The sequence below is a fragment of the Danio rerio genome, chromosome 19 (genome assembly GCF_049306965.1).
Source record: "Danio rerio strain Tuebingen ecotype United States chromosome 19, GRCz12tu, whole genome shotgun sequence".
NCBI classification, from domain to species: Eukaryota; Metazoa; Chordata; class Actinopteri; order Cypriniformes; family Danionidae; genus Danio; species Danio rerio.
Genome location: NC_133194.1, coordinates 2,434,703 through 2,460,682, shown reverse-complemented (window position 1 = coordinate 2,460,682; position 25,980 = coordinate 2,434,703). Strand labels below are relative to the sequence as shown.

General features: G+C 32.4%; 1 protein-coding gene across 4 annotated transcripts in view; it reads left to right on the top strand.

The window, feature by feature from the left end:
• Positions 1 to 25,980, top strand: part of snx13 (sorting nexin 13) — a 53,588-nt gene that overhangs the window by 18,578 nt on the left and 9,030 nt on the right. For 2 of the 4 annotated variants that reach the window (XM_073931334.1, XM_021468239.3), the window contains exons 5-20: positions 3,027 to 3,148; positions 4,190 to 4,311; positions 6,709 to 6,813; positions 7,531 to 7,619; positions 9,314 to 9,397; positions 9,503 to 9,641; positions 10,190 to 10,278; positions 11,395 to 11,494; positions 13,049 to 13,245; positions 16,467 to 16,571; positions 17,578 to 17,710; positions 17,792 to 17,829; positions 20,087 to 20,156; positions 22,133 to 22,275; positions 24,857 to 24,964; positions 25,042 to 25,152. In XM_073931334.1, the coding sequence (XP_073787435.1) occupies positions 3,027 to 3,148; positions 4,190 to 4,311; positions 6,709 to 6,813; positions 7,531 to 7,619; positions 9,314 to 9,397; positions 9,503 to 9,641; positions 10,190 to 10,278; positions 11,395 to 11,494; positions 13,049 to 13,245; positions 16,467 to 16,571; positions 17,578 to 17,710; positions 17,792 to 17,829; positions 20,087 to 20,156; positions 22,133 to 22,275; positions 24,857 to 24,964; positions 25,042 to 25,152 (1,755 nt within the window). Of the gene's footprint in view, positions 1 to 3,026; positions 3,149 to 4,189; positions 4,312 to 6,708; positions 6,814 to 7,530; positions 7,620 to 9,313; positions 9,398 to 9,502; positions 9,642 to 10,189; positions 10,279 to 11,394; positions 11,495 to 13,048; positions 13,246 to 16,466; positions 16,572 to 17,577; positions 17,711 to 17,791; positions 17,830 to 20,086; positions 20,157 to 22,099; positions 22,276 to 24,856; positions 24,965 to 25,041; positions 25,153 to 25,980 lie in introns of all 4 variants that reach the window. The other 2 variants (XM_021468240.3, XM_021468237.3) reach the window with 1 other exon arrangement.

Below are 25,980 nucleotides of genomic sequence, written 5' to 3'. Positions count from 1 at the left end.
TGCACAATAAAAACTATGTTTTAGTGGAATCATCATTTTTAGCATTGATTCCAATGTATTATAGCATTATTTTTAAGTCAAATAACACTTAATAATAATGCGAATTTTCAAAGCTGCTTTTGATAGAATAATGTTTATAATATCTTAAAGTTGACCTATTATACAAAAAGCACTTTTATAAGCGGTTTAAACACAGTAGTGTGAATATAAGCAGCTTCTAATGGTAAAAAAGTATTAATTGTATTTTTTATAATGAGACTTGGTGAAAGCAGTCTGCAGAAGCACTTTAATTGACATTCTCCCGTTGTACCTGTCATCAAAGTGGGAAAGCCCCGCCCACTAGTGACCATCTCTCCCTCATTAGCATAGGACGGTACTTTTGTTTAGGAATCGGCCACTATTCTGACACAGACATCTGTAGCTCCGCCTTCTTCTGAAAAGAGAACAATCTCATTTGAATTTAAAGCGACAGTCACAAAAATGGCAAAATCATGATCAAAGCCTGAAAGGGTTTCAGAGAGTTGTAGAACAGTACTTGTGTGGTACTTTGAGCTGAAACTTCACACACACGCTCTAGGGACATCAGAGACTTGTTTTACATCTTGTAAAAAGGCATTGCTTTATTGTCTTTATGCCTTGCAGTCACATTAAATGAATTAAATACATGCAATCTTCATAATAACTGAAGATTACATGCGTGGTTTTCGGTCCTAATGCTCAGCACTGCAAAAAGAAGTCTAATACAGCATGCACAGAGCCGAATTAAATTCAGCGAATTGAATTTTCACATTTCTCTAGAAATGCACAAGCCGTAACAGTTCAGTTTATGAGGTCCTTTGCTGCTAAATTAATCTGACAGTTGAGATTGGCCATAGTATATATATATATATATATATAGATTCATGTATGTGTACTTTATGCATGCAAGTAAAGTTAAGAGATTTGCAGTGCATTATTGCTTGATGCTTTCCGTGAATATACTAGGATGTATACCTGTATTTTAATAGAAATATGTTAATATTATATTTAGGGCTGCATGATATTGGGAAAATCTGACATTGCAATATTTTGTTTTGCTGCGATATTTATTGCGTTATTAATATAATTTTATCTGAAGATTTGAATAGCGCTATTTGGGAAGATTCGTTAGTTTAGATGAACTGGGAAGATCGTCTTTTTCTTTGCAAGTGCATTGATATATAATAGGGATGCAACAATACAGTTAGCCCACGGTTCAATACATACGTCGGTTTTTGAACACTGTTTCGGTTCGGTTCGGTTCTCATGGCTTGACACATGTTTTTTTTTTTTTCTATAGTCAGTAGGAACAGTAAGAGGTTAAGAAGAAAAAAAAAAACGATTTATTGCAATAGTCATTTTGTTTTACTTAAAAGCCAAGAAAAGTACAGTAGTTCCTAGTGTATTGTATAAAAAAATTATCACTGAAATAAAAATATGCACAATATTTTAATTAAATTAAATAACTTTGGTGAACTGAACGTGTCCTAATGTTGGGTAGACTGTATAAACGGTCGTGAATTAATGATTAAATTATTTCTGCTGAATGCAACTAATTAATTCATTCATTTGCATTGAAATCTTGCGGAGCATTTTTGAATAGTCAGATGCAATGCTGTTCGGGAAATGAGCTGAAACAAGGTGTCTTAGAAGGCAACATGCTTTTTTTTCATGATATTACCCTGTTAGAATCTTGACCCATAACATAAGAGCTCTTTATGAGCGAAATCATTGTGTAACCGATTCTATACTAGCATGACGTTCAGAGGAAATTGTGTTAAAGTTAAACACAGTCATGAGAGTGTGTCAGCAGGTTTGTCGACCCCTCTTGCTGTAGAAGTGATAGGTCATTGTTTCTGCGCCAAAATGAATTGAGGGCACATGATCCTTGTGCCTGTTTATGGCATGTATATTTAGGGTTTTCTGACATTTAAATAGAAGATTAGGGGTTAGAATGAAGATTAGTGGTTAAAAATGATGATTAGGGGTTGTTTTACTCAGCCTTGAGCCTTTCGAGATGAGTTTTGGTTTATTCAGCAGAATATTAAAGGGTTAGTTTACCCAAAAATGAAATATTTACTCACTATTTACTCTCCTTTAAGTGGTTTTAAACCTTTAGGAGTTTCTTTCTTATGGTGAACACTAAAGAAGATCTTTTAAAGAAAGCTGAAAACCTGTAACCATTGACTCCCATTGTAGGAAAAAAAATACAATAGAGGTCAATGGTTACAGGTTTTTAGCTTTCTTCAAAATATCTTCTTTTGTGTTCAACAATGGGAAAGAAAGCCAAACAAGTTTGGAAAAAGTGCAGGGTGAGTTAATGATGACCGAATTAACATTTTTGGATGAATTTTCCCTTTAAAGAAAATTTTAGGGAACCCTTTAGAATAATGGTCCATTAGTTAATGTTGGTTAATATATTTACTAGCATTGACTAAGTATTAAAAATCTTGTAAAGCATTTATTAAGCATATAATTAAACATTAAGTAATGCATTATTAAAATCGTTAATAGAAACTAACATTATATAGATAAAGATTAATAAATACTGTAATAAATGTATTACTTATAGTTTGTTCATATCGGTAAATCCATTAACTGAAGGACCATGATTTTAAACCTTTAAATCTGTGGTGCGGTTTGTTGTAAAATGATTGAAAATCTTACTTATTGTACTGTATCATGCTTCTGCAATTGAATTAGTTTGAGACATATATAAATAAAAATAAGTATTTTTTGGTTATTATACTTGTTAAAGTAACCTTTTTTGCAGCTTAGGTCAATATTATGATAACTGTAAATAAAAGCTTCAGCAATTATTTAAAGAAAATTTGGTAGAAAGTTCTGGGAGAAGGTGTTTTTTTATTCTTATTTTTATAAGCAATGTTAAAATATTGTTTCAAATCATTACAACACCATTTCTGATTATCGTAGATGAATTCTTATACCAGTTTTTCTGTTGTTCTTAGCATTTAAGTAAATGCTAATCTTTGCATTTGGTTCATCAGGTCATCCAGTTTGCTCTGAGGGATTATATCCAGTATTGGTACTACACTCTGAGCGATGATGAAACCTTCCTGTTGGAGATCCGTCTGACCGTCCAGAATGCTCTTGTCGAGTTCTCCACCAGGTGAGACACCTGTCCAACCTGCCACACTCATAGATGTTTTAACATCACTGCTCTTATATTGTATAATAATTAAAGCTTAATCCCCCCTCAAGGACCTCTAAACAAGATGTTTGAAGAGTTTACCTTTTAAATAGTGGAAAATAATTTGCATTAATATGTATTTTAAATAATAATATTAATATTAGTAATTAAAAAAATGAAATGTGATTTAAAAAACAATGTATTTATTATTTTTTCCACTCATTACTCATGTTATGGTTCATACTATTGTCAATGCAATGAGTTCATCCCCTTTTGAAAATACATATTTTTATCCATTTCACAATAAATATAGACAATAACTTTTTATTTTTTTATTTATTAAACCATTATATCCAGTAAATAATAGTTTGGTCACGTAACATCTTTCAGAATAGAAAGATAATACATTTAAATTCAAATGAATTATTGAAAATAAAATTACAAACTTCCAAATTGTAACAAAATTATATATTTTTACTGTTTAATAACATTTTATTCAGTATTTTTCTCCAAAATATTAATTAACTAATTTTTGGACTGTGACCTTCAGTTGTTTTTTTGTCATATTAGTTCCAGTTTTGGCTTTGATACTGACTGATCTATTGCAATTATAACTAATATATTGTAAAGCATCCTATAGAAAATATTAATTTAAAATGATCCAATTGTTATGATTAAAAACAATGAAAACTAAAGTTTTTGATTAATACAAAAAAAACAATGTATATATTATTTATTTATTTTATTTATTATAATACATTTATTTTGTTCAGTGATTCAGTGAGGCATGCATATGTGTTACACAAACTACTAAAAAAAGATTGTCAATGTATAATTTGCGCACTGGTGATTGTTATTATTTTATTTTATTCTATTTTATTTTTTTATAGAACTGATGCAACAATTAACCACAATGCAGACACTGCAGTGTTCTTACTCATTTTCCCTGGTAAACACGATGTTGAAAATGAGACTGTAACTTTTATGATTCACTGAGTGCTCAATCTTTCTGATCCTCAGGTCTAAAGAGGTGGACTGGCAGCCGTATTTCACCACCAGACTGGTGGATGATTTTGCTACTCATCTACGTGTTTTCAGGAAAGCTCAAGAGAAGCTGAATGAGAAAGAAGATCCTAAACAACGTAATTATTCTCATTCTCTCTTAGACAAAACGTTCATGAAAGGCAGTAACATTTCAGTATTTGAAGACACTAATAATAAACAGCAAAACTAAGGTTAATTAATGAGACATCATTGTAAAGTGTTACCAGAAAATCAATACTTTATCATAAGGTTCGGTTATTTAATTCATTAATAAACATAACCTGTTTTTCTTTGTTCATTTTACGTTTTTAGAAAATATTTGCTCACTTCATTTTAAGATGCAATTCTCGCTTTTAACAAACTATTAAGTGACTTTTAGCTCAAACTCCTAATTTGTGTTTAATAGTGTTTCTTAAGATTGTTGTAAGGTTTAGGTGTTGGTTATGACCAGCGATGTAGTATTAACAGATAATATTTTATCAGAAGTATTAACAGATAATATTTTAATAATAGGCAGGTAATAAGCCACTATTTAAGAGTGAGAATTGGTATTCAAACTAAAGTGTTTCCAAAATGTTTATTTACATTTTTTAATAATTTTTAAATATTTTTATAAATAATAAAAACTGAAAAAAAAATATTATTTAGTAATAGATGTCAAAATTAAGGTTGTTGATAGATGTTATTCAAAAACCTTATGATGATTGCTTAATTTAAAATAAACTGATTTAAAAATAACTTATTGTTAGTGCAATAATGAAGGAATAATAATTTAGTAATCATTTAGTCACATAAATATAAATTGTGTTTCTTCTAAAACTGCAAAAGGAGATGTTTTACCATAATTAAATAGTTCAGAAATGGTATTTGTATTTATTATTGCAATTTACAGCTTTTTAAATAGACAATTTAAATATTATTTCATTAAAGTGTCATTAATTATACGAAATTGTTTTCCTAAAGCATTATTAAATATTTCCCAAATTGCTTCAGAGAATATTTAAAACAACAGAATTTAATTAACTTATTTATTTAGTTAGTTAATCTTTTATTTAATTGCTTATTTGTTTATTTATTCTTTCATTTATTTATTTATTTGTTTATTATTTATTTATTTATTTTTATTTATTCTTTTATTTGTTTATTTGTTTATTCTTTTTATTTATTTATTTATTTATTCTTTTATTTATTTATTTATTCTTTTATTCATTTTATTTATTTATTCTTTTTTATGTGTTTATTCTTTTATTCATTTATTTATTATTTTATTGATTTATTTATTATTTTATAAATTATTTATTTATTTGTATTCATTTATTCTTTATTCATTTATTTATGTCTGTCATTTTATTTATTTATTTATTTCATTTATTTGTTTTTATTTATTTATTCTTTAATCATTTATTTATTAATTTTTAAACTCTATTTATTTATTCTTTGATTAATGTATTTATTCTTTTATTCATTTATTTATTCTTTTATTCATTTATTTATTCTTTTATAAATTATTTATTTATTCATTTATTATTTTATTCATTTATTTATTTATTTTTATTTATTCGTTTATTTATTTATGTCTGTCATTTTATTTATTTATTTATTTCATTTATTTGTTTTTATTTATTTATTCTTTAATCATTTATTTATTAATTTTTAAACTCTATTTATTTATTCTTTTATTAATGTATTTATTCTTTTATTCATTTATTTATTCTTTTATAAATTATTTATTTATTCATTTATTATTTTATTCATTTATTTATTTATTTTTATTTAATTTATTTATTTGTTTATTATTTTATTTATTTATTTATTTTTATTTATTCTTTTATTTGTTTATTTATTTATTCTTTTTATTTATTTATTTATTTATTCTTTTATGTATTTATTTATTGTTTTATTCATTTTATTTATTTATTCTTTTTTATGTGTTTATTCTTTTATTCATTTATTTATTATTTTATTGATTTATTTATTCTTTTATAAATTATTTATTTATTTGTATTCATTTATTCTTTATTCATTTATTTATTTATTCATTTTATTTATTTATTTCATTCATTTATTTGTTTTTATTTATTTATTCTTTAATCATTTATTTATTAATTTTTAAACTCTGTTTATTTATTCTTTTTTGATTTATTTATTCTTTTATTAATGTATTTATTCTTTTATTCATTTATTTATTCTTTTATAAATTATTTATTTATTCATTTATTATTTTATTCATTTATTTATTTATTTTTATTTTATTCGTTTATTTATTTATGTTTTTTTATTTATGTTAAAAAACAGTCTGATCACAAGCCACTATATTAACCAAAGCTACCTAGAGGATCACATCACAGCTGATTAGAGTTCAGTGTAGAAGTCTCAGTTTCAGCACTGATTTCCTATTTCCGCATTCCCACATTTGCAGGTTAAAGTCCATGTTTAAAGGCTTCTTGAGTCATGGTGTGTCTTGTGCATGATTCTGTTTGTGTGTTTTTCGACAGGCGACGATCCAGACGAGTTGCTGGACTCGTTTTTTGAGGTGGAGGTGGAAATGGAGAGGAAGATTTGTAGAGACGTTGTGTGCATGTCACGCAAGGATGAAGAAGGTACGGCAAACGCAGATTAGTGTCTATAGACAGTTCAAACACTCCAGCCCAGTGACTCAATCAAGGCATATTTTTGGTTTGTCAACAATAGTAAAAGTTCATGCAGATCTCATAGGGTTGGCCAGCTGCAAGACTTGATTAGCAGAAAAACACACACCCAGTCATTAATGCAGTGCAATGCTTTGAACACTTTATTGACTGACAGACAATAGGAACAACTAAATAAATAAATTGAATGATGTGTTTGTGTGCTCTAAACATATAATATGAAAAATATGATCACCTTCATCAGATAGATTATGGCAAAACATGTACTTTCCAAAGCCAAATTACTGACTTTCTTTCTATGGAACTCAATAGGAGCATCTTTTTGATTTAGTTTGGTTTTGGTTTGGAATATAATTTAATTTAATTTATTATTTTATTTTATTATTTAATTTTATTTTATTATTTAATTTAATTTTAAATTAATTAAATTTAATTTAATTCTTGTTTATTTTATTATATTTTGATTTATTTAATTTATTTTGATTTAATTTAATTTAATTAAATTTTATTTTAATTTAATTTAATTTTATTTTATTTTATTTTATTTTATTTTATTTTATTTTTTATTTTACTTTTACTTTACTTAACTCAGCCATATAGTAGCCTTATTTGAAGAACAGGCTGTTGCACATTGCTATTCACACTCACGGTGCTGTGTTTGTGTTGCAGGCTACTTGCGGGACCTCTGTGAAGTGCTGCTGTACCTGTTACTACCTCCTGGAGATTTCCACAGCAAAAACATGAGATACTTCCTCAGGGTGAGACATAAACACACACACACGAGCCAATTCACTGCCTAGTATAATACAAAGTCTTTCATATAATCTCATGTTCTCTGAAAACCTTTAAAACTCTAATTTATTTACTCGATGCAATGTTTTTAAAAGATGGTCCAAAGACCTCTAAACTGTTATTGAAGATCCTCTTGTTAATAAAAAAAAGCACACAAAGAAAATGACACCAGTGGCAAAAGGAAAAAGCATGTATAAATATAATTGCATGAGCTCCATCATTCTCCACTTTAGTTATTTTTATTTATAACACCTTAAATATTTATAAATTGCTTCAAGGAAATCTGATTTACTGTAGTAAACATTGAAAAACTGTTCTTTCATTATGAATTACAACTTCGGTTTCTGCTGTCCATCTGTTTAGTGTTTGTTTTTATTAATGAGAAGGTTTTGTGTCCAAGAAGGCGGAGCTTCAGCCTAGAGCCACACCTACTCATTGCATAATCACTATGGGTCAATGGAAGTTGAAGGATGTTTGCCAACTGCTGCACTTTTACAGAAAGTTTGTTTTGGCAAGCTGTTTCAATCTTCTCAAATAAACTCAAAACTAACTTTGTTTTGGCTCATTTATTATATTGGAAATTACACCACAATAGTTTGATCTTCGATTACGCTGGTGTAGAGGCTTCACAGCTTAATCATCAAGAGTTTTATAAAAAAAAAACCACTGATTTCTAAATGTAAAGTTGACATGTTGCTGAATTATTAAGAAAATGTCAATCAATCATGAATTTTTATTTTTAAACTCTTGTCTCCTTTTTTGCTACCTTTGTAATTGGCGCTATAATTAAATTTCAATTAGTAATTAATAAACATAAATCAATGAATTGATTAAATAAAATATCAATACTATGATCTAAACTTTAACAATTTAATTTTTCAATAATATGATTAATACTGTTAACTTAAGCTAAAATGGTCAAAAACAGCTGAAACCAGTATAAATAAAGAAAATGAACAGTGTTAAAGCTAAATAAAATCAAAATAAAAAGATTCATTCTTAATAAAAATCTAAAACAATCACATAATATAATGGCTAAAAATTAAATTAACATTAAAAAACAAACTTCTACACGACAGCTGCACCTTCAGCAAACCTCCTAATTCCTCCAGCACGAGGGCTTTATGATTGTTTATGAGCGTCAAAAGTGGCGGATCTGTTCTGTGAAATATCTGACTGCGTGTCACCGCATCCCTAATGACTGTTTGGCGAAATATTTGACTGCATGTCACTGCATTTCAAACGACATAACTAGAGAAATCTCCTCTGTGCTGAGCAAAAGCGCTTGCTGAACAATGCAGCATCGATGACGTAAGCGTGCCCAGGCCCGATTGTAATGTGAGTGCAGGCCATCGGGGGAGATGGGAGGGGGGACAAGCATGCTTTGGCCCAGTTAGAGTCAACTGTACATAGTGTGTGTACGGCCTTAGAAACTTTGCTGTGTGAAAGCAAACTGCACCAAGAACGAAAATAAGCATTGCAACAATTTGAATCCCTGTTTCGGTACCAAACAACCAATCTACAGGCGTAAAAGCACCCTAAGAAACTCATAAAGAGGTCTATTTGCTCCTGAAAGGTCTGGTTACTGATATAACAGAGCTAGCCTCGGGATAAACTTGTTGATCGATGAATTGATTGATTTATTTTCTTCCTCCTGCAGGAAGTTTTGGCTAGAGGAGTCCTGCTGCCCTTAATTAACCAGCTTAGCGACCCCGATTACATCAATCAGTTCGTCATCTGGATGGTGAGACCTGCTTTCTTTTTATAGCCGAAAACTCTACTGGCAGACGGCTGCTTCTCACTCAGAGCTGTGTATGCTAATGAGCTCCCTAATGGTGTGTGCATTTAGATCCGTGACTCGAGCTGTAACTACGAGGCCTTCCTGAACATCTTAAAGCTGACAGACGAGCCGTCCGAGCTGGAGGCTGTCAAAGACAAAGTCCTGGAGGAGCTTCAGTATCTGCGCTCTCTGGACACCGGCTCAGACGGTACACTCATCTTTACACTCTTACCCTCAGCTTTTTCTTTCGCTTGGGAAATAAACAGTTTAGATTATTTATTAGGATTAACCCCTTGAGATGTACCATAAAACCACAACAAATACATTAACAGAAGGGTGAAGTAGTATAAACACATACATATTCATATTACAAAATGTACATATCGATGAATACAATCACCACATAAACAGAAACAACAAGTACAGTCTGAAGTAGAATATTACTTAAATACCTTATATGATGCAATGGATCGAATGCTAGCAAATTATTCCAATCTATTGGACCCTTAAACATAAAAGCTCTTTTACCAATAGATTTTTTTTTTAAATGAATGAATTAATTCTGAACAAATTGTCTAACTTGATTATTTAATTTAATAATACGGTATATTGTTGTAAATAATACAGATCCTTAAAATGAATACATTTAAATATGACTTGAAGCCAATGAATATGTCGCCTTGTGATTTCTTGGGGTTTATATTGGAAGGTATGAGAGCTTCGCCATAACATTTGTGTCTCTTTTTATGCTTGCAGATATCAACATAATAAAGAATCAAATCAATAGTTTGTTATTTGTGAAGAAAGTCTGTGAAACGCGAATACAAAGGATACAATCAGGGAAGGTAAACAGATTTGTCATTTCATATTTCTTTCAATTTCTTGTATTATAAGTTCATTATTAATCTTTTAAATAAATATATATGTATATGTGTGTGTATGTATGTATGTATATGTATATATATGTATGTGTATATATATTTATTTATTTAAGAAACATTCTTTTTATTGTCATTAGTATTACCTTAGAAGATGTTTTTGTAAAAGTTTTGTAAATGAAACATAAACTAATTTCACAAAATATTTCCAGTTTGCAGTATTTTATTATTTTTTATTATTTTATTAATTGTGTATATGAGCAATAATTATTCTAAACATAAATGCTTAATTAAAATTCTTACATGCAAGTAAGCATATATGAATAATCAATTACAGCTAATTATGAATTTATTAAATATTTCAGAAATGGTATTTGTGTTTTAAAAACCTGTAATAAATTAATATTTAATTAATATTTGCATAATATTCGGCTTTAAAATATTATTTTTAAAATTTCAAGTTATTTTCACAGCTATTTTTTTTTATTCTGATAATTAATTAGCATGTTACTCCAGAATAACATGATTTTGTTGATTTATGAATTTATTTTAGTGATGTCAAACGATTAATCGTGATTAATGGCCTCCAAAATAAAAGCTCATATTTACAAAATATATTTGTGAGGACTGTGTATATTTTTGTTTATATAAATATAAGCAAATAAGCATGACATTATTGTATAAAATATTTGTTAATATTTATAAATAAATACTTTATATAATAGAAATTATATTTGAATATGTACATAAATATATTCCTTTGGTAGATTTTTATATTTTATGTACATTGTGTGTGTATTTATACATGTATATACACTGTACACATGTATATATTATCTAAATACAAACGTTTTTTCCATCTAATTTCTATTATTTTATTTTGAAAATATGTAAACGCAAATAAAGTATGACGTAGACATTTAACAGTGAGCATAAAGAATACATTGTTAATAATGTTAATAATAATAATAATTATAATAATGGCAACAACTTAAAACTACAATGATTAAAATAATAGTAAAAATAATCACGATTAATCATTTGACAACACTAATTTATTTACGTTTTTTGTGTGCCAAACAGGAAGTTGACGCTTTGAAACTCGCAGCTAATTTTGGGAAGTTGTGCGTGATTCCGCTGGAGCACATCCTGGTGCACAACATTGCTCTGCAGTTCTTCATGGGTGAGTTAACACAGATGCACACACTCTCCTCTGCTATTGACTTTATTCTTCTTGAATGATCGGCCGCAGCCATTGGAATTTTTTATTTATTTTTTTTCAAGACTTTCTCTCTCATTTACTTAAATTGATTTTAAGCAGGGCTTTATGTTAACACCCGTCAACCCGCCAAATGCGTGTAGATTTCAGCTTTGGCGGGTTAGACAGACACCTCCACTAGCCACTTTGGCTGGTTGAAAATCATTTTTAAATTGTAGTTTTCCTAAAAGCAGGGTTCGACAATATAAGGATGACCCAATATGCGAGCAAATGTGATCTTGGAATCGAGAAATAAAATAATTGTTATCATCACTGTGATCATCACTCGCGCTAACAGCTGATGTGATGCGCGCGACTGCCTAATGCGTGCGCGCTCCCGAATCGTGAAGCAACCTTTCTGTAAATGCAACTGTCATCGGTTCTCTTTCAAATAAACTAGACAAATAGTGATGAACATGCACCCACAGTCCTGATGCTTTGAAGAGCTCAAAATGTGTCTTTTTGTAAGCAGCGCCGGTTGCTTTCACTTTGAACAGATTATTAAATTGCCTAAAGTTAACCGTGAGCATGTGATCATTCTTTCATTATCACACACGGTATGTTTCACCTGCTTTCATTTGCTTACGGTTTTATTTGCTTTCATTTTTGTTAAAATGGTTTAATTATCATTGTTTTTTTTTTACAATATTGCTTTAATGGGAGATGAACTCTCCATTTATGTGCAGTCAACTGGTGATCCGAGAGATCTTTATCCAGGACAGATTACTGTGCATATTTCTGATACATGACAATAGTTACTTTTTAAAAGTCAATTGCTTTTCTTTCTTTTTTAAGAAATGTTTTGTTAAATAAAAAGTATAGTATACAGCTATACTTCGCTTGTTTTGACACAATAAAAATTTGTGGCTAAGAAATAATTGTTGTTTAGTGTGGTTATAGAGATAAATTTGGTAAATCCTTAATTTTGAGCTCTAAAAAAATGTGAAATCTAAACTAATGGCAATATAACACTATGGAACCATGACCCATTTGCTCATGCTCATTAAGCAAACTCATACTCGACACACAAAAAGTGAAATGAATGAGAACGCATGTGGACATAACACAAAATTTAAATCAAGTAATCAAGCATGTCAACGTCAAATTTATGCATATAAAATATATTGTCCCTACAACAAAATTGTGGCTAGTGAAAATACAGAATGGCTAGTAACATTGGAAAACTACTAGCCACAGTGGCCGGTGATTAAAAAAGTTAACGTAAAGCCCTGATTATAAGATGTTAAAAACAGCTCCTTCTGCTGCTTTGCAAACTGATATTTTCTTCTGATATGATTCTTCTATTTATTTATAGTCGTGAACACACGTTTTTATAGAGCAGGTAGTTTGATCGTCTATCATTCATTGTCATTTCTCTCATGGGCAACTGAACGGAAGTTCTAAAACTATTACAAACATGAGCACTCCTAATTATCAGCATAATAATCTCAACCCTCCACCATTTGTATGTTTGTCTAGACTACATGCAGTGCATGGGTGGGCAGGCGATTCTGTTCTTCTGGCTGACGGTGGAGGGCTATCGGGTGACAGCACAGCAGCAGCTGGAGGTCCTACAGAGCTGTCAGAGAGATGGCAAGAGGCAGAGCAGTCAGACCACTAAAGGACTGCTCAGAGCTGCAGCACTGGGGGTCTTCGACCAGTACCTGTCTGAGAAGGTGAGAGCAGTCACATTTACAATAGGTTACAATAAATGAAAGAGTTCATATCATGTGCTATTCTGGGAATGAGCTACAAGCACAGCAAGTGTTTTTCAGCAAACAGTTATCTTCCTGAAAGGTTAATGTGACTATTTTCAGGTTTCTTTTACAGCATCCGTCAAATAGATCTAAGCGTTAATTTAGCTGTTCAAGTGTAAAACAAGATGCACGAGCACCGTCAGGAACATCAGGCCAGTGTCTAAACTCCATTGAAAATGCTGTGGTAAAATAAATGTCCATATTTTAAAGGCATGGAGGGGAAAATTGAATCTGAAGCAGTGCATCTTGTCCGTTCTGAGACCCACTTTATATCGTATATCAATCAGGCAGTGAAGATCATTGATTTTTAAAGAAATCAGATCTTAAACATGGCAAATTTGTAATGTGACAGTTCACCAGAGGCAACTAAGCTGGCTGACTAAAGATTTAAGTCCCTGTGCACATACACCATTCATTTATTTTTATTTTAGAAATGTTTTTACTGTTTTTTTTTGCATTGTTTCACATGTTTTACACACTGTTATAGTTTGCTTATTTTTTAGTGCCAGCTTATTTCTTTCCTGCTTGTCAATCGCCAATCAAATATATGAAAACATAATGATTTTAAACATCAAGCAGCATAAGTTGTTGTTTTTGTTTAAAAATGAATGGAAGGGAATGAGGACAGAAGCCTTGTTTAATCTACAATCACGATACAGTACGATTTCTGTCATTTTAATCAATTAATAATTTATCCAATAATTCACCACATAGAAAAAACTGTTTAATTTGTACATTTTAAAGTAGATAGTAAGAAAGTTACTCATTCTTATATGAGCATGAATGTTGAAATAACAGCAGTCTAATATGCTGTAATTAATTTAGACTGTGCAGTTGTTACACAGTTGATTGCTTTATTCAGTTTCTGTTGCATTCTACTGTAAAATTAGTTCAATGGTTATTGCAGTCGTAAATTTGGTGATCTTTGGTGGCTGTTTAAACGCATGATTATCATGATTTTGAAAAAAAAGACAATCTATTTCCTGGTAAATAGTGGATAAGCTCAAAGCATTTAGACCTTGTTTACAACTGCAGCAAGTTCTGTAAACTTGTATTCATATTAGGTGTAAACCAGGGGTGTCCAAACTTTTTGGGCCGAGGGCCAGATGCAAAAAAAAAAAAAAGTTGTCCCGGGCCATACATTACATAAATTACACAGACACGCGCATATATATATATGTGTGTGTGTGTGTGTGTGTGTGTGTGTGTGTGTGTGTGTGTGTGTGTGAATATGTATATGTGTATATATATATATGTATGTATGTATGTAGTGTGTGTGTGTGTGTGTGTGTGTGTGTGTGTGTGTGTGTGTGTGTGTGCGTGTGCGTGTGCGTGTGTGTGTGTGTGTGTGTGAATATGTATATGTGTATATATGTATGTATGTATGTAGCCTATGTGTGTGTGTGTGTGTGTGTGTGTGTGTGTGTGTGTGTGTGTTATGGAATTATTTTAATTGGTTATTTTAATTCATCGTCCAACTGTGTTTCTAGAAAGACTTTTATTTTTAAAATCTTGAATCTTCTCTGGGCAAATTACACTTGCAACACTCATCCTTTATAAATTCTCCTTCAGTGAAAGGTTTCCTGTGCTGTGCGATTAGCTGGGCTACATCATAACTAGCCAGCGTAGAATTTTCTTGCACTTTATTAGCACAAAAAAAAACTGCTGTTGTTGAGCTGATAAGCCAGCTTCTATTTGTTTTACTTTTTGATCTCGTTCGGCACCAGCTGAAGGCCAGATGTTTTATTTTATAATGTCTTTTAATATTATATTCCTTCATTACTGCAACTGATTCCTGGCAAATTAAACAGACACATATTCCACTGACCTCTGTGAAGAAATTTTCTTTGCCCCATCCTGACTGAAATTTCCTGCACTCACTGTTGATTTTCCTTTTTCTTGCTTGTGCCATGGCTCGCCTAAACCTGATTATGAATCATGTTTCTTTCAGTTTGTTCGGTCCGTTTTACTTCATAACAGGAACTGCTGCCTAATTGAAGGCATGTAATAGCGACACCCGGTGGTTATTTATTGAATTACGTTCATTTTTGTATAGCGGGCCAGATTCTATTAATATTCATAAAAAGCCTCGCGGGCCGCCACAAAACTGATCGCGGGCCGCAGATGGCCCGCGGGCCGTAGTTTGGACACCCCTGGTGTAAACGGTCAAAAAATAGACAAAGAATTCATAATTTTTGACCGTTTACACCAGGGGTGTCCAAACTACGGCCCGCGGGCCATCTGCGGCCCGCGGGCCGTAGTTTGGACACCCCTGGTGTAAACGGTCAAAAATTATGAATTCTTTGTCTATTTTTTGGGTCATGGAATTAAATGCTTGAACTGGCCATATCACACAATAGAAAAAAATCCTAAGTGTTAAATCACTTTTATTGTCACATCAGCAGCAGCACGCGTGCTATGATGAGTGAAATGCTTAGGTGCTGATACAGACGGCAAATACAACAACAGTGCAAAAAACAAAACAAAAAAAACAGGACAATGTAAAATTGACAGTGATATGTGCAATGAATAGGTGTCCACATAGTTGCAGGCAGTATTGTTTCAAGTATGGATTGGTTAAAGTGCAGTGCATGCTGCATATTGATGGTGTGCAGTGAAGAGTCTGTGTGTGGGGTGTGTTAAGTGTTCATCAGCCTGATAGTCTGAGGGAAGAAGCTTTCCTTCAGTCGGCTGGTGCATGATCAAATGCTGCGGAACCGTCTGCCTGAGGGTTGCAGAGAGAAAAGTCTATGGCTTGGGTTGCTGGAGTCGCTGATGATTCTCTTGGCTTTCCTCATGCACCGCCTGGTGTAAATGTCCTGGAGGGAGGGAAGCTCACCTCGTACTACACGTCCAGCTGTTCGCACAATCCTATGTAGGCATTTGCGATTGCTGCTGGTGCTGTTTCCATACCAGGTGGTGATACAGCCAGACAGGATGCTCTAAACAGGGCAGGTGTAGATCGAGCGGAGGATGTGGGGGCTCAATTATTAATGCAGCAATTATTAAGCATCATATTAAGATCAAAACTGAGTTTATGTGCACTGAATTAGTTTGCTGTCTGAATGGATCAATCAAGTTCTGTACTGTGTAATTGAATGTTTGTGGGGTTTTTTTTTTTATTTTATTTTATTTTTCAGGCATCTCCTAGAGTTCAGGTGGACGAAGCGTCTGTAACCAGACTGGCTCAGAAACTCAACAAAGAGGATCCCACACCTGAAATATTTGATGAGATCCAGAGAAAGGTACATGTTTGTGAGCGTGCCTGTGTGATTTCTGCATTCTGCCCAGTAAAAAGCATACTCAAGTTTACTTCTATGGCACGTTTCATAAACAATGGTATTTCAATACGCTTTATATAAACAGGGCGAGTAAAAGAATCAATTATTTTAGTTTGGTTAACCCCGCTTAAGAAATAAATATTTTTAGTTTGTCTACAGAACAAACCACTGTTAAGTTGAGCCTTTAGGTTGCACTTTAGGCTGAATACTAGTGTCTTGTAGGGCTGTCAAGATACTGCAATTCTGTACCAGTCAATACAGAAGTTTTAAAAACGTCTATTTCCCGCTAACATTTGAGCGCTGTTGAGCACATTCTTAAACAGCGCTGATTTCTCATTGTGTTCACATGCTCAACAGAAATGACTGTGATTGGCCGTAAAGGTCATCAGGTCACCAAACTCACCGCTGTTTACTGAGTGTAAACAGATAGAGGGACTCTGGAGCGTTTCAAAGTCACATTGTTCAGCTGGTTTGTCTATAAGCTGACATACGAGCGATCCGCTGATGAATCGTGGCTATAAAATGCTCCACTGTCCCTGTATCTGTGGTTACACTTAATTAACAGAGGTGAGTTCGGTGACCTGATGACCTTCACAGCCAATCACAGTCCTTTCTGTTGAGCATGTGAAAACAAAGGCAAGTCAGCACTCAACTGCGCTCAAATGTTAGCAGGAAATGGACGTATTTAAAATTTCAGTATTGATTATTATCGAATTCCAGCATCGTGTCAACACTAGTACCTTGCAAAATAACTAGAAAAAAAGACAAAATAAATTAGTTCTGAGATATTAGTTGGTAAAAACTACAATATTTAAAAATGTGTTGAAAAAAATCCATCAACATAACTTGGGGAATTTTTCTAAGCATCAAAGGAGGGCTAATGGTTATGACTGCAGCACTAGCTCGTTTAATAAATGCACAGCTAAACAGATTTGAAAGTGCACCACTAAAGCATCTCTGTGTTTTTCAGGTGTATGATATGATGCTGAAGCACGAGCACTATTATCCCTCCTTTAGGCAGCATCCGCTGTACGTGCGAATGCTGGCGGAGCTGGACATGCTGAAGGAGCCCAGTTACAGAGGCTCTGATGACGGAGACGGAGGTGAGAAAAACACACAGAAGTAAAGCTTCTGTTAAAGCATCTTCACGTCTCAAACTGATCAATATTTCTCTGTTCCTCCAGAGTCTTTCAACGGGTCGCCAACGGGAAGCATTAATCTAGTATGTCAAGATCTTATCTGTGTATACATGAATCAGTGCTGAGTGTGTTGTTAATGGGGGGTGTAACTGTACACTATAATAACTGTTCAATACATACCTTGGTTGGAAGTCACTCATGTGGATGTTTAATGTTCAGCAGAGGAGCAAACTAAACATAAACTCGCTGCTTTTTTATTTGAATAAAAACATTTTAATATAAATAATTTTAATTATTGGTTTATTATGACAGGGTGTTCATAAGCCTGTCATGAAACCTTTATAAATCATGACATGTGCATGCTTATGTCAACTGTTGTTAAGTGTGATTTGCTCATGTTATTTTAAATGCAAAGATGAGATTGTTTGTTATGACTACTTGACATAAACATAACAACCAATCTTTATCTTTGGCATGACAACTTGACAATTAAAGACTTGTCATAAATCTGTCATAAACATGATTGTCATAAAGGCATTGTAATTGCTTCAAGAATATTTCTCTAATCACCTGTTAACTGTGTCAGTCATTAAAATGTCGTTAAATATTAATGACGCTCTTAAAAATGAGTAATAACACTTTTAACGAGACATTTTAATGACTGACACGACATTAATGGACTTTGCAGCGTTTCCAGCACACTGTAAAAACATCTGAAATGTTGTTTTGCTCATTTCTAAAATGCCTCAGCTAATAGTCTGTCATCACAGTGCTTCAGTATTATAAATATTATATTATTATTAGCTCCAGAACTGTCTTGAGCATCTGTCTGTGCTCCAAAAGAGTGTCTCACACTTCCAAAAGCCACCACATCCATTGCGTTTCGTCTTCTGAGGCGCAACTAATTTTTTAGAGAAGAAAAAAAATACCACAGTGGCTTTTCCTACCGCACAAAACAAAAATTGTCTGTCTGATATTTGTCACCAGTTTATCGGGAAGTGAGCAGTTCGTTCATTAATATTTAATGACATTTTAATAATAATGTACCGCTGTAGTTGAGGTAAAAATATTAATGATGCTGTTACAAAATTATGCCATATTTATAGTGGCTTCATGACAATCATGTTTATGACAGATTTATGACAGGTTTTGTTGTCTTAGTATTGTCAAGTTGTCATGACAAAGATAAAGAGGTTGTGATGTATCTGTATATGTCAAGGTGTCATAACAAACACGTCATCTTTGCATTTAAAATGTCATAATTGAACCAATGACACTTAACTGTTTAAAATCTCATTCACCTTCATGACACGTGTCATGTCATGGTTATAACGTTTTATTGACAGTCTTATGAACACCCCTTCAACTAAAGTGTTACTGTATAGTTTAAAAATAAAATCTTGGCTTATGCTAACTCCATTACTTGCACATTATGATCATATTAAAAGCTACAGCAAATCAGCTAATAAAGTTGCAGCTAAATGTTAACAGCTAACATTTGCTGTTTCCTGAATACACTCAATGTCTTGTCTAAGGTAAATGTAATGTTATGTATCATCAGCTATGTTTCCATCCACCTATATTTTATGCACATCGCATTAAAAAAGCTTAATGGGAATTCCAAGATGTGCATAAATGTTGAAAATGCGCATAAATGACTAGGATACACTTTTTATTCGGTAGGAAAAAAATTTCTTAAACTATGATGAAAACACTTTTACAGGATAAATTTCGGCATACACATTAAAAAAGTCATGTCATCATAAAAATTGGACGACATTAATAGACCTTGCAGCGTTTCCAGCACACTGTAACACATGAAATTTTCTGAAATGCCTCAGCCTAAAGTCTGTCATCACAGTGCTTCAGTATTATAATTATTATATTATTATTAGCTCCAGAACTGTCTTGAGCATCTGTCTGTGCTCCAAAAGAGCGCCTCACATTTCCAAAAGCCACCACATTCACCGCATTTCGTCTTCTGAGCCGCAACTCATTTATTACACAAGAAAAAAGACAAAATTGGCTTTTCCTACCGCACAAAACTAAAAAAAAAAATTCTGTTTAATATTTGTCACCAGTTTATCTGGAAGTGACTAGTTCGTTCTCTTTGCATGGAAACGCTGATTTATTTGCAAATCTTTTCCAGTTTTGTGCATGAATTTAATTAGCATCTTTGGATGGAAACATAGCTACTGTTTACTGGTTATTTTGTCGACATCTTTACAGCCTCACCTAAAAGATTGCTCTTTGGGTTTAAACATCAATATTGATTCATTAAAATGAAGATATGTTCATTTTTAGTTGTAATGTTAGACTTCCAGTGTCTGTGTTTTGTAGTCATTAGATGATCTCAGCAGCGGGAGTGTGGATGAATCTGTTCAGCTGCATGCCTTTATCTCAGATACAGGTGAGTTTTTGTTTTCTTTTTTTCCTCAAGTATTTAGTAAAGACATTTAAATTGTGTGTGAAGTGTTAAATATGTTGTATTTCATCTTATTAAATTCATCTATCTTAAATTATATTTCGATGTTTATTAAATACCCTCTCTAAAAACCTAAATCTAAATAATATATATACCCGCTTATGTTCTTTGAGTATGTCCTTTAAAAAGGTCTCCAAGTTCTGTTTAACCCCTTAACTGCCTTGACACTTTTTGTACATTGACATGAAAATGACATGTTCAACTTAAATGATTGCCAATCTTCAATAGCTTGGTGCACAGATTTAAGCTTAGTCTCATTTTAAAGAAGACAGTTGTCAGATAGTAGCTGAAGTGAAAAACATTCAAAAAGTTAAATTGACCAAAAGTTATCTACCTTTGTTTATACAAATATCTATACTTTAAGATAATAAAGGGGTCACCAATCTCAGTCCTGTAGGTCCGGTGTCCTTGCAGGGTTTAGCTCCAACTTGCCTGAACACACCTGCCTGGATGTTTCAAGTATACCTAGTAAGACCTTGATTAGCTTGTTCAGGTGTGTTTGATTAACGTTGGAGCTAAAATCTGCAGGACACCGGCCCTCCAGGAGCAAGTTTGGTGACCACTGATATAATACATTAAATATGTATTTTACAAAACATGTTTTAGTCTAAAAAAGCACATAAACTCAAAGCTAAATATCTGAACAAATTATATTTCAAATTGTTAGTTGATATCTCGAATAATTAGCTGCAGTACCAAACATGACCACCATACAGTTTCCATTCGGTGAACATACAAGGGTGCCCCCTAATGTCTTTAGAAATATGAACTGTATTTTTTCATACTTTTGACAATATTTTAAAATGGACATGAAATAGTGAAGTAGTATGAGCAGTTTGGTGGTATTTGAGTTTAATTTAGCCTCTAAAAAACTTCATTTTACATGTAGATTGCTGTAGCAAAGTAATGCTTCACGAATTTGAGTATCCTTGTTGAAAATTAATGAATAACTGATGCTCAGTAATTTCTATCAAAATTGCTATGGAAACTACTAGACATTTTAAGCTTTCAAATGATGTATAGTTTGTCATGATGGCGTGTTTAGACTACAATATTACAGTTTAAACATATTATCGTAAGTGCTCCCACAGGTTGTATGGTGACAGTAAATATATTTTTATCTATTACTCTTCCTACATAAACTGTGGTAAAATATGTATTCAGAAGTCTACGATATATATAATTTATCATTGTTGGATGTAAATGTAAATGTCCCGGTGGCAGGATGGTGACAGTAAAGGGGTTGAAGTCTGCTTGAAATCAAAATGTACTTTATTTTGCTAGATCACATGTTTTTTTTCTGAATGTGAATAATTAGGAAGTGCAAGTTAAATAGTTTGTTTTGGAAATCTTCAATGAAAGTCTGCTCATTTGCTTCTGCACCAAACTGAGGGTTTCCATTGCAACTGCACATTAATACACTCTCTTACCGTTAGTTTGCTATGAGAGAATGATGCAAAGGGAAGCCCCGCCCTCTACCCAGTATTGTGTTTCAGTTGAAAGTACATAACATACTGAAGTCCTCAGCAACTTCCAGTTCATGCTTACTTTAAATCAAGAATATTCTTTAAATGTGTATCAATCTCTATAGACTGTGTTATTTTTGTAAATGCTTTCCTTTCTTCTCCAGTCATAATTTCTCATGAGCTTCATTTATTCAAGACGATTTTCCCTTTGATTTCATTCTTATTCTTTTACACTCATTCCGTCAGCTTCATTTCTTTATTTTCTTACGTTCATCTTTTTTTCCCCCTCCGTCCCCCTGCTGCTTGTCTTCTGTCCTGTCTGCTTTGTGTTTGTCGTCGTGTTTGTTTCTTCTCCTGTCCTCATTTCCATCGCTCCTGCTTCTTCCTGCTGGCGTTCGGTAGCTGACGCTTTTCTAAACCCACTTCCTGTGGCAGGCGTCTGTAATGATCACGGAAAGACGTACGCACTTTATACCATCACCGTCATCCGCAAGAACTCAGACGGCAGTGAAGACACCTGGAAGACGTACCGACGCTACAGCGACTTCCACGATTTCCACATGCGCATCACAGAGCAGGTGAGCAGTCAATGCAAACAATACTGCACCTGTAAGGCTCGTAAGGTTATGCAGATTGTAATTACATTTGAAAATAATTTTCTTATTTGCATCTGAAATCAAGAGAGTTTGATCTTTGATTTGTAACTTTAAACTGCTAAAAGTGTGATATTGCGTTTATACAACACTTCGACGCCATAATCGTGTAAATAAAAAAGAAAATCAAACATCAGAGTCTATAAAACCCTTTTGTACGAGGAACTACTTTCTTCATTCACATCTGCAGCTGACGTCAGAACAGCAGAAACCATTGCTCATGCACAAATGTCACTTTAGAGCTAGTATTGAATGATTCTCTAGCGTAATGTCTAAATTGATGACAAAACAGGTGATTTTGCTTATATTTTAAGATTATAAGGCTGAACAGCATGAGATACCATCAGTCTACAGAGATTTCCCACTATTTCTCTGTTGCAATCGGGATCTCACAATAAGTAACCCTGCAAAAGCCAAAGCAAACACTACCAGATTACAGAGGTATAAATACAGCATTCCAACACACAAAAGAGAGAGATCGACTTAGAATGTCACCTACCTGATTTATAATGATTTGGTCAGCTGTAGTTTGAAATATGAAAAGAAACGCTGAGTTTTTCCTCCCTTTGGGACTTATGCAGTCTCTGTCGCCATCTGGTGGTCAACCGTATTTTTTTTTAAATAAATATTTAACATAGGCACTATCCTTATAAATAAACTGCAATCTAAACGTCTACATTCTTGCCTTAAAAAAGTCTCGAAAGTACATCCAACAGCTGCAATATTTGTCAAACTGTAGTGAGTTTATTGATCTGCTGTCACTATGTGTGGGTGAAGTAATACACAAGGGTGAAGCGGCTGTCCGTGTGCTGTTATTGCATAATATCGCACAGCTATCAGCCAATCAGATTTAAAAACCAGACAGAACTGTTGTGTGTGTATGTATATTTGTGTATGGGCAAATGCGAGAGCAACAAATCATTCTGTTAAATTCTATTTAAATTGTGTTAACTAAATTTAAATGCAATTTATGCATTTATGTATGTAAATGTAAATACTAATTAAAATTAATAAATTAATAAAAATTAATAAAATTAATAAAATTAAATGTAAATACGCAATTGACTTTTTCCCATTTATGTAGAATTTTGGTGTGAATGTGCAATGTGAATTATTGTTATGATTAATCATTGTGACCAAATTTACTTTACCTTAATTAACTCATTTTAAAATAAAATCTTATTTTAAAAAGTGATACTAACATTTTTGATGATGAATTTGTAGTTTTATAAAATAAGAAATTAAATATATATTTTTAATCGAAATTTTCTCTTATATACTATGTACACACACACACATACACAAATAAAAAGTATATAAATGATTTGAAAAATAAATGACTAAAATTTATTTATAATAAATATATAAATGAAAAATAAAAATGTGAAATAAAATTTTGAAAAAAAGGGAAAAATCAAGAGAAACTAAAAATATATAACATTTAGTTGAATGGTTGTAGATTTGTGCAAATATTTTGTCTGAATTTCAGTCTATTATCTTTTTATTTCTAAAGAGGTTTAAAGACTAAAACATTATTTTAATAAATATTAATAATATATTGTATATATTCACTTAGAAATGGATAGAAATATTAATTTACTCATGTTGCGTGTGTGTAATTATTATTATTTTATTTAAAATTTGGAGATTAATTTTTTTATTGGCAACACTGTGTACTTTTAAGGTATCAATTTATAACATATTCAATATTATTATTATTATTATTATTATAAAATGCTATACTTTTTTAGTAAAATGTGAAAAAAAATATGATGTTGACTACTAATATTAGTAATAAAATAGTAGCTATTTATTGAGCTTATATGCAAAGGGACCGAGACTCCACAGCGCTTTGTAAATATCATTCACCTGCAGTAAAATCAGCTTTGGGCTTGATCTGAATCTGACCTGATTGGATTTTATAGATGATAGATAGATGTTCACTAACCCAGTGGTTCTCAAAGTGGGGGTTGTGGGACAATGAGGGGGGGAGGGGGGATGGTGATTCCAAAAATCAAATCAATTTCATTAAACTGTTAGAATTACCATATTTTATCCATAACCTACTGAAGAACAAAATAGTAGTTAATAGTAACATTGTTAACATGTTAAAAAGAAACATTTAAAAACAACATGCAAAAAATGCCATCAGCCTTTCGATTTTATTGCGACCCCTAGGGTGATTACGTTAAATTAAATACGTTATGTTAAAGACACAGCAATAGAGTCAAATGCAGCACATTGCTTTTATGGCATCAGGTTACACTTTTTGACACCTTTACGACCCTCACATACATTAAAAACAAATAAATGCAGATCACAACTGAACATGGAGGATGGTTAAACGATGACAAGACGTGGGCCTATTTGTTTGTGTGCAAGATTTATATATGTATAACCACCTAAGAGAATATTGGGGGTGGCGAGTCACTGGCATTGTTATTTTGGGAGTCGCGGGCTAAAAAGTTTGGGAACCTTTGCACTCACTCACGTGCCTTCTCTGTAGTTTGAGAGCCTTGCTCCAATTCTCAAGCTTCCTGGCAAAAAGACCTTCAACAACATGGACAGGGAGTTCTTGGAGAAGAGGAAGAAAGACCTGAACGCTTATTTGCAGGTGTGTGAGATCAGAGCGCATGTTTATTTTAGATTCTGTGGATTCAGTTTTGCTGAGAGCTCAGTTTTGTCTTCCAGCTGCTGCTGAATCCGGAGATGGTGAAAGCCTGTCCGATTCTGATGCCCTACGTTTACGACTTCCTGGAAAACAAAGCGTACAGTAAAGGCAAACGAGAATTTGCACGCAAGGTGAGATAAACACATGCAAAACAGTCTGTTTCGAACTATTGGTGATGGTGTTTAGCATCTCTTAGCCGTTCTTCATCAAAATATCTGGTTTATTTTCAGTAATCTATTTTCATATACAGTTGAAGTCAGAATTATTTGCCCTCCTGTGAATTTTTTTTCTGTTTCAATTATTTTCCAAATGATGTTGAACAGATTCAGGAATTTTTCACAGCATTTCTTATAATATTTTTTCTTCTGGAGAAAGTCTTATTTGTTTTATTTCGTCGAGAATAAAAGCAGTTTGGAATTTTTTTAAAGCCATTTTAAGGTCAATATCATTAGTCCCCTTTAGCAACATTTGTTTTGGATTGCCTGCACACTGTTAAACAATGACTTGCTGAATTACCCTAACTTTACCCTAATTAACATAGTGAAGCCTTTAAATGTCACCTAAAGCTGAATACTACTGTCTTGAAGATTATCTAGTCAACTATTATGTGCTATCATCATGACAAAGATAGAATAAATCAGTTATTAGAGTTGAGTTATTAAAACTATTATGTTTAGAAATGTGTTCTCTCCGTTAAGGAGTAATTTGGCTAATAATTCTGACTTCAACTGTACACTGAAAAAAAAAATGATCCAAATCAAAACTGTAAAATCAGCACTCGCCTACAGGTTGCTTTTTAGTTTGTGGTTAGTATAATTTGTTATAAAAAAATATGCTTATCGAGGCTGCATCTGTTTTATGACAAATACTCATAAACTGTAATATTACAGTACAATTTTTCTGTTCTCTAATTCAATACATGTTAAAATTTGACTTGCTACTGTGATTCAAAGCTGAAT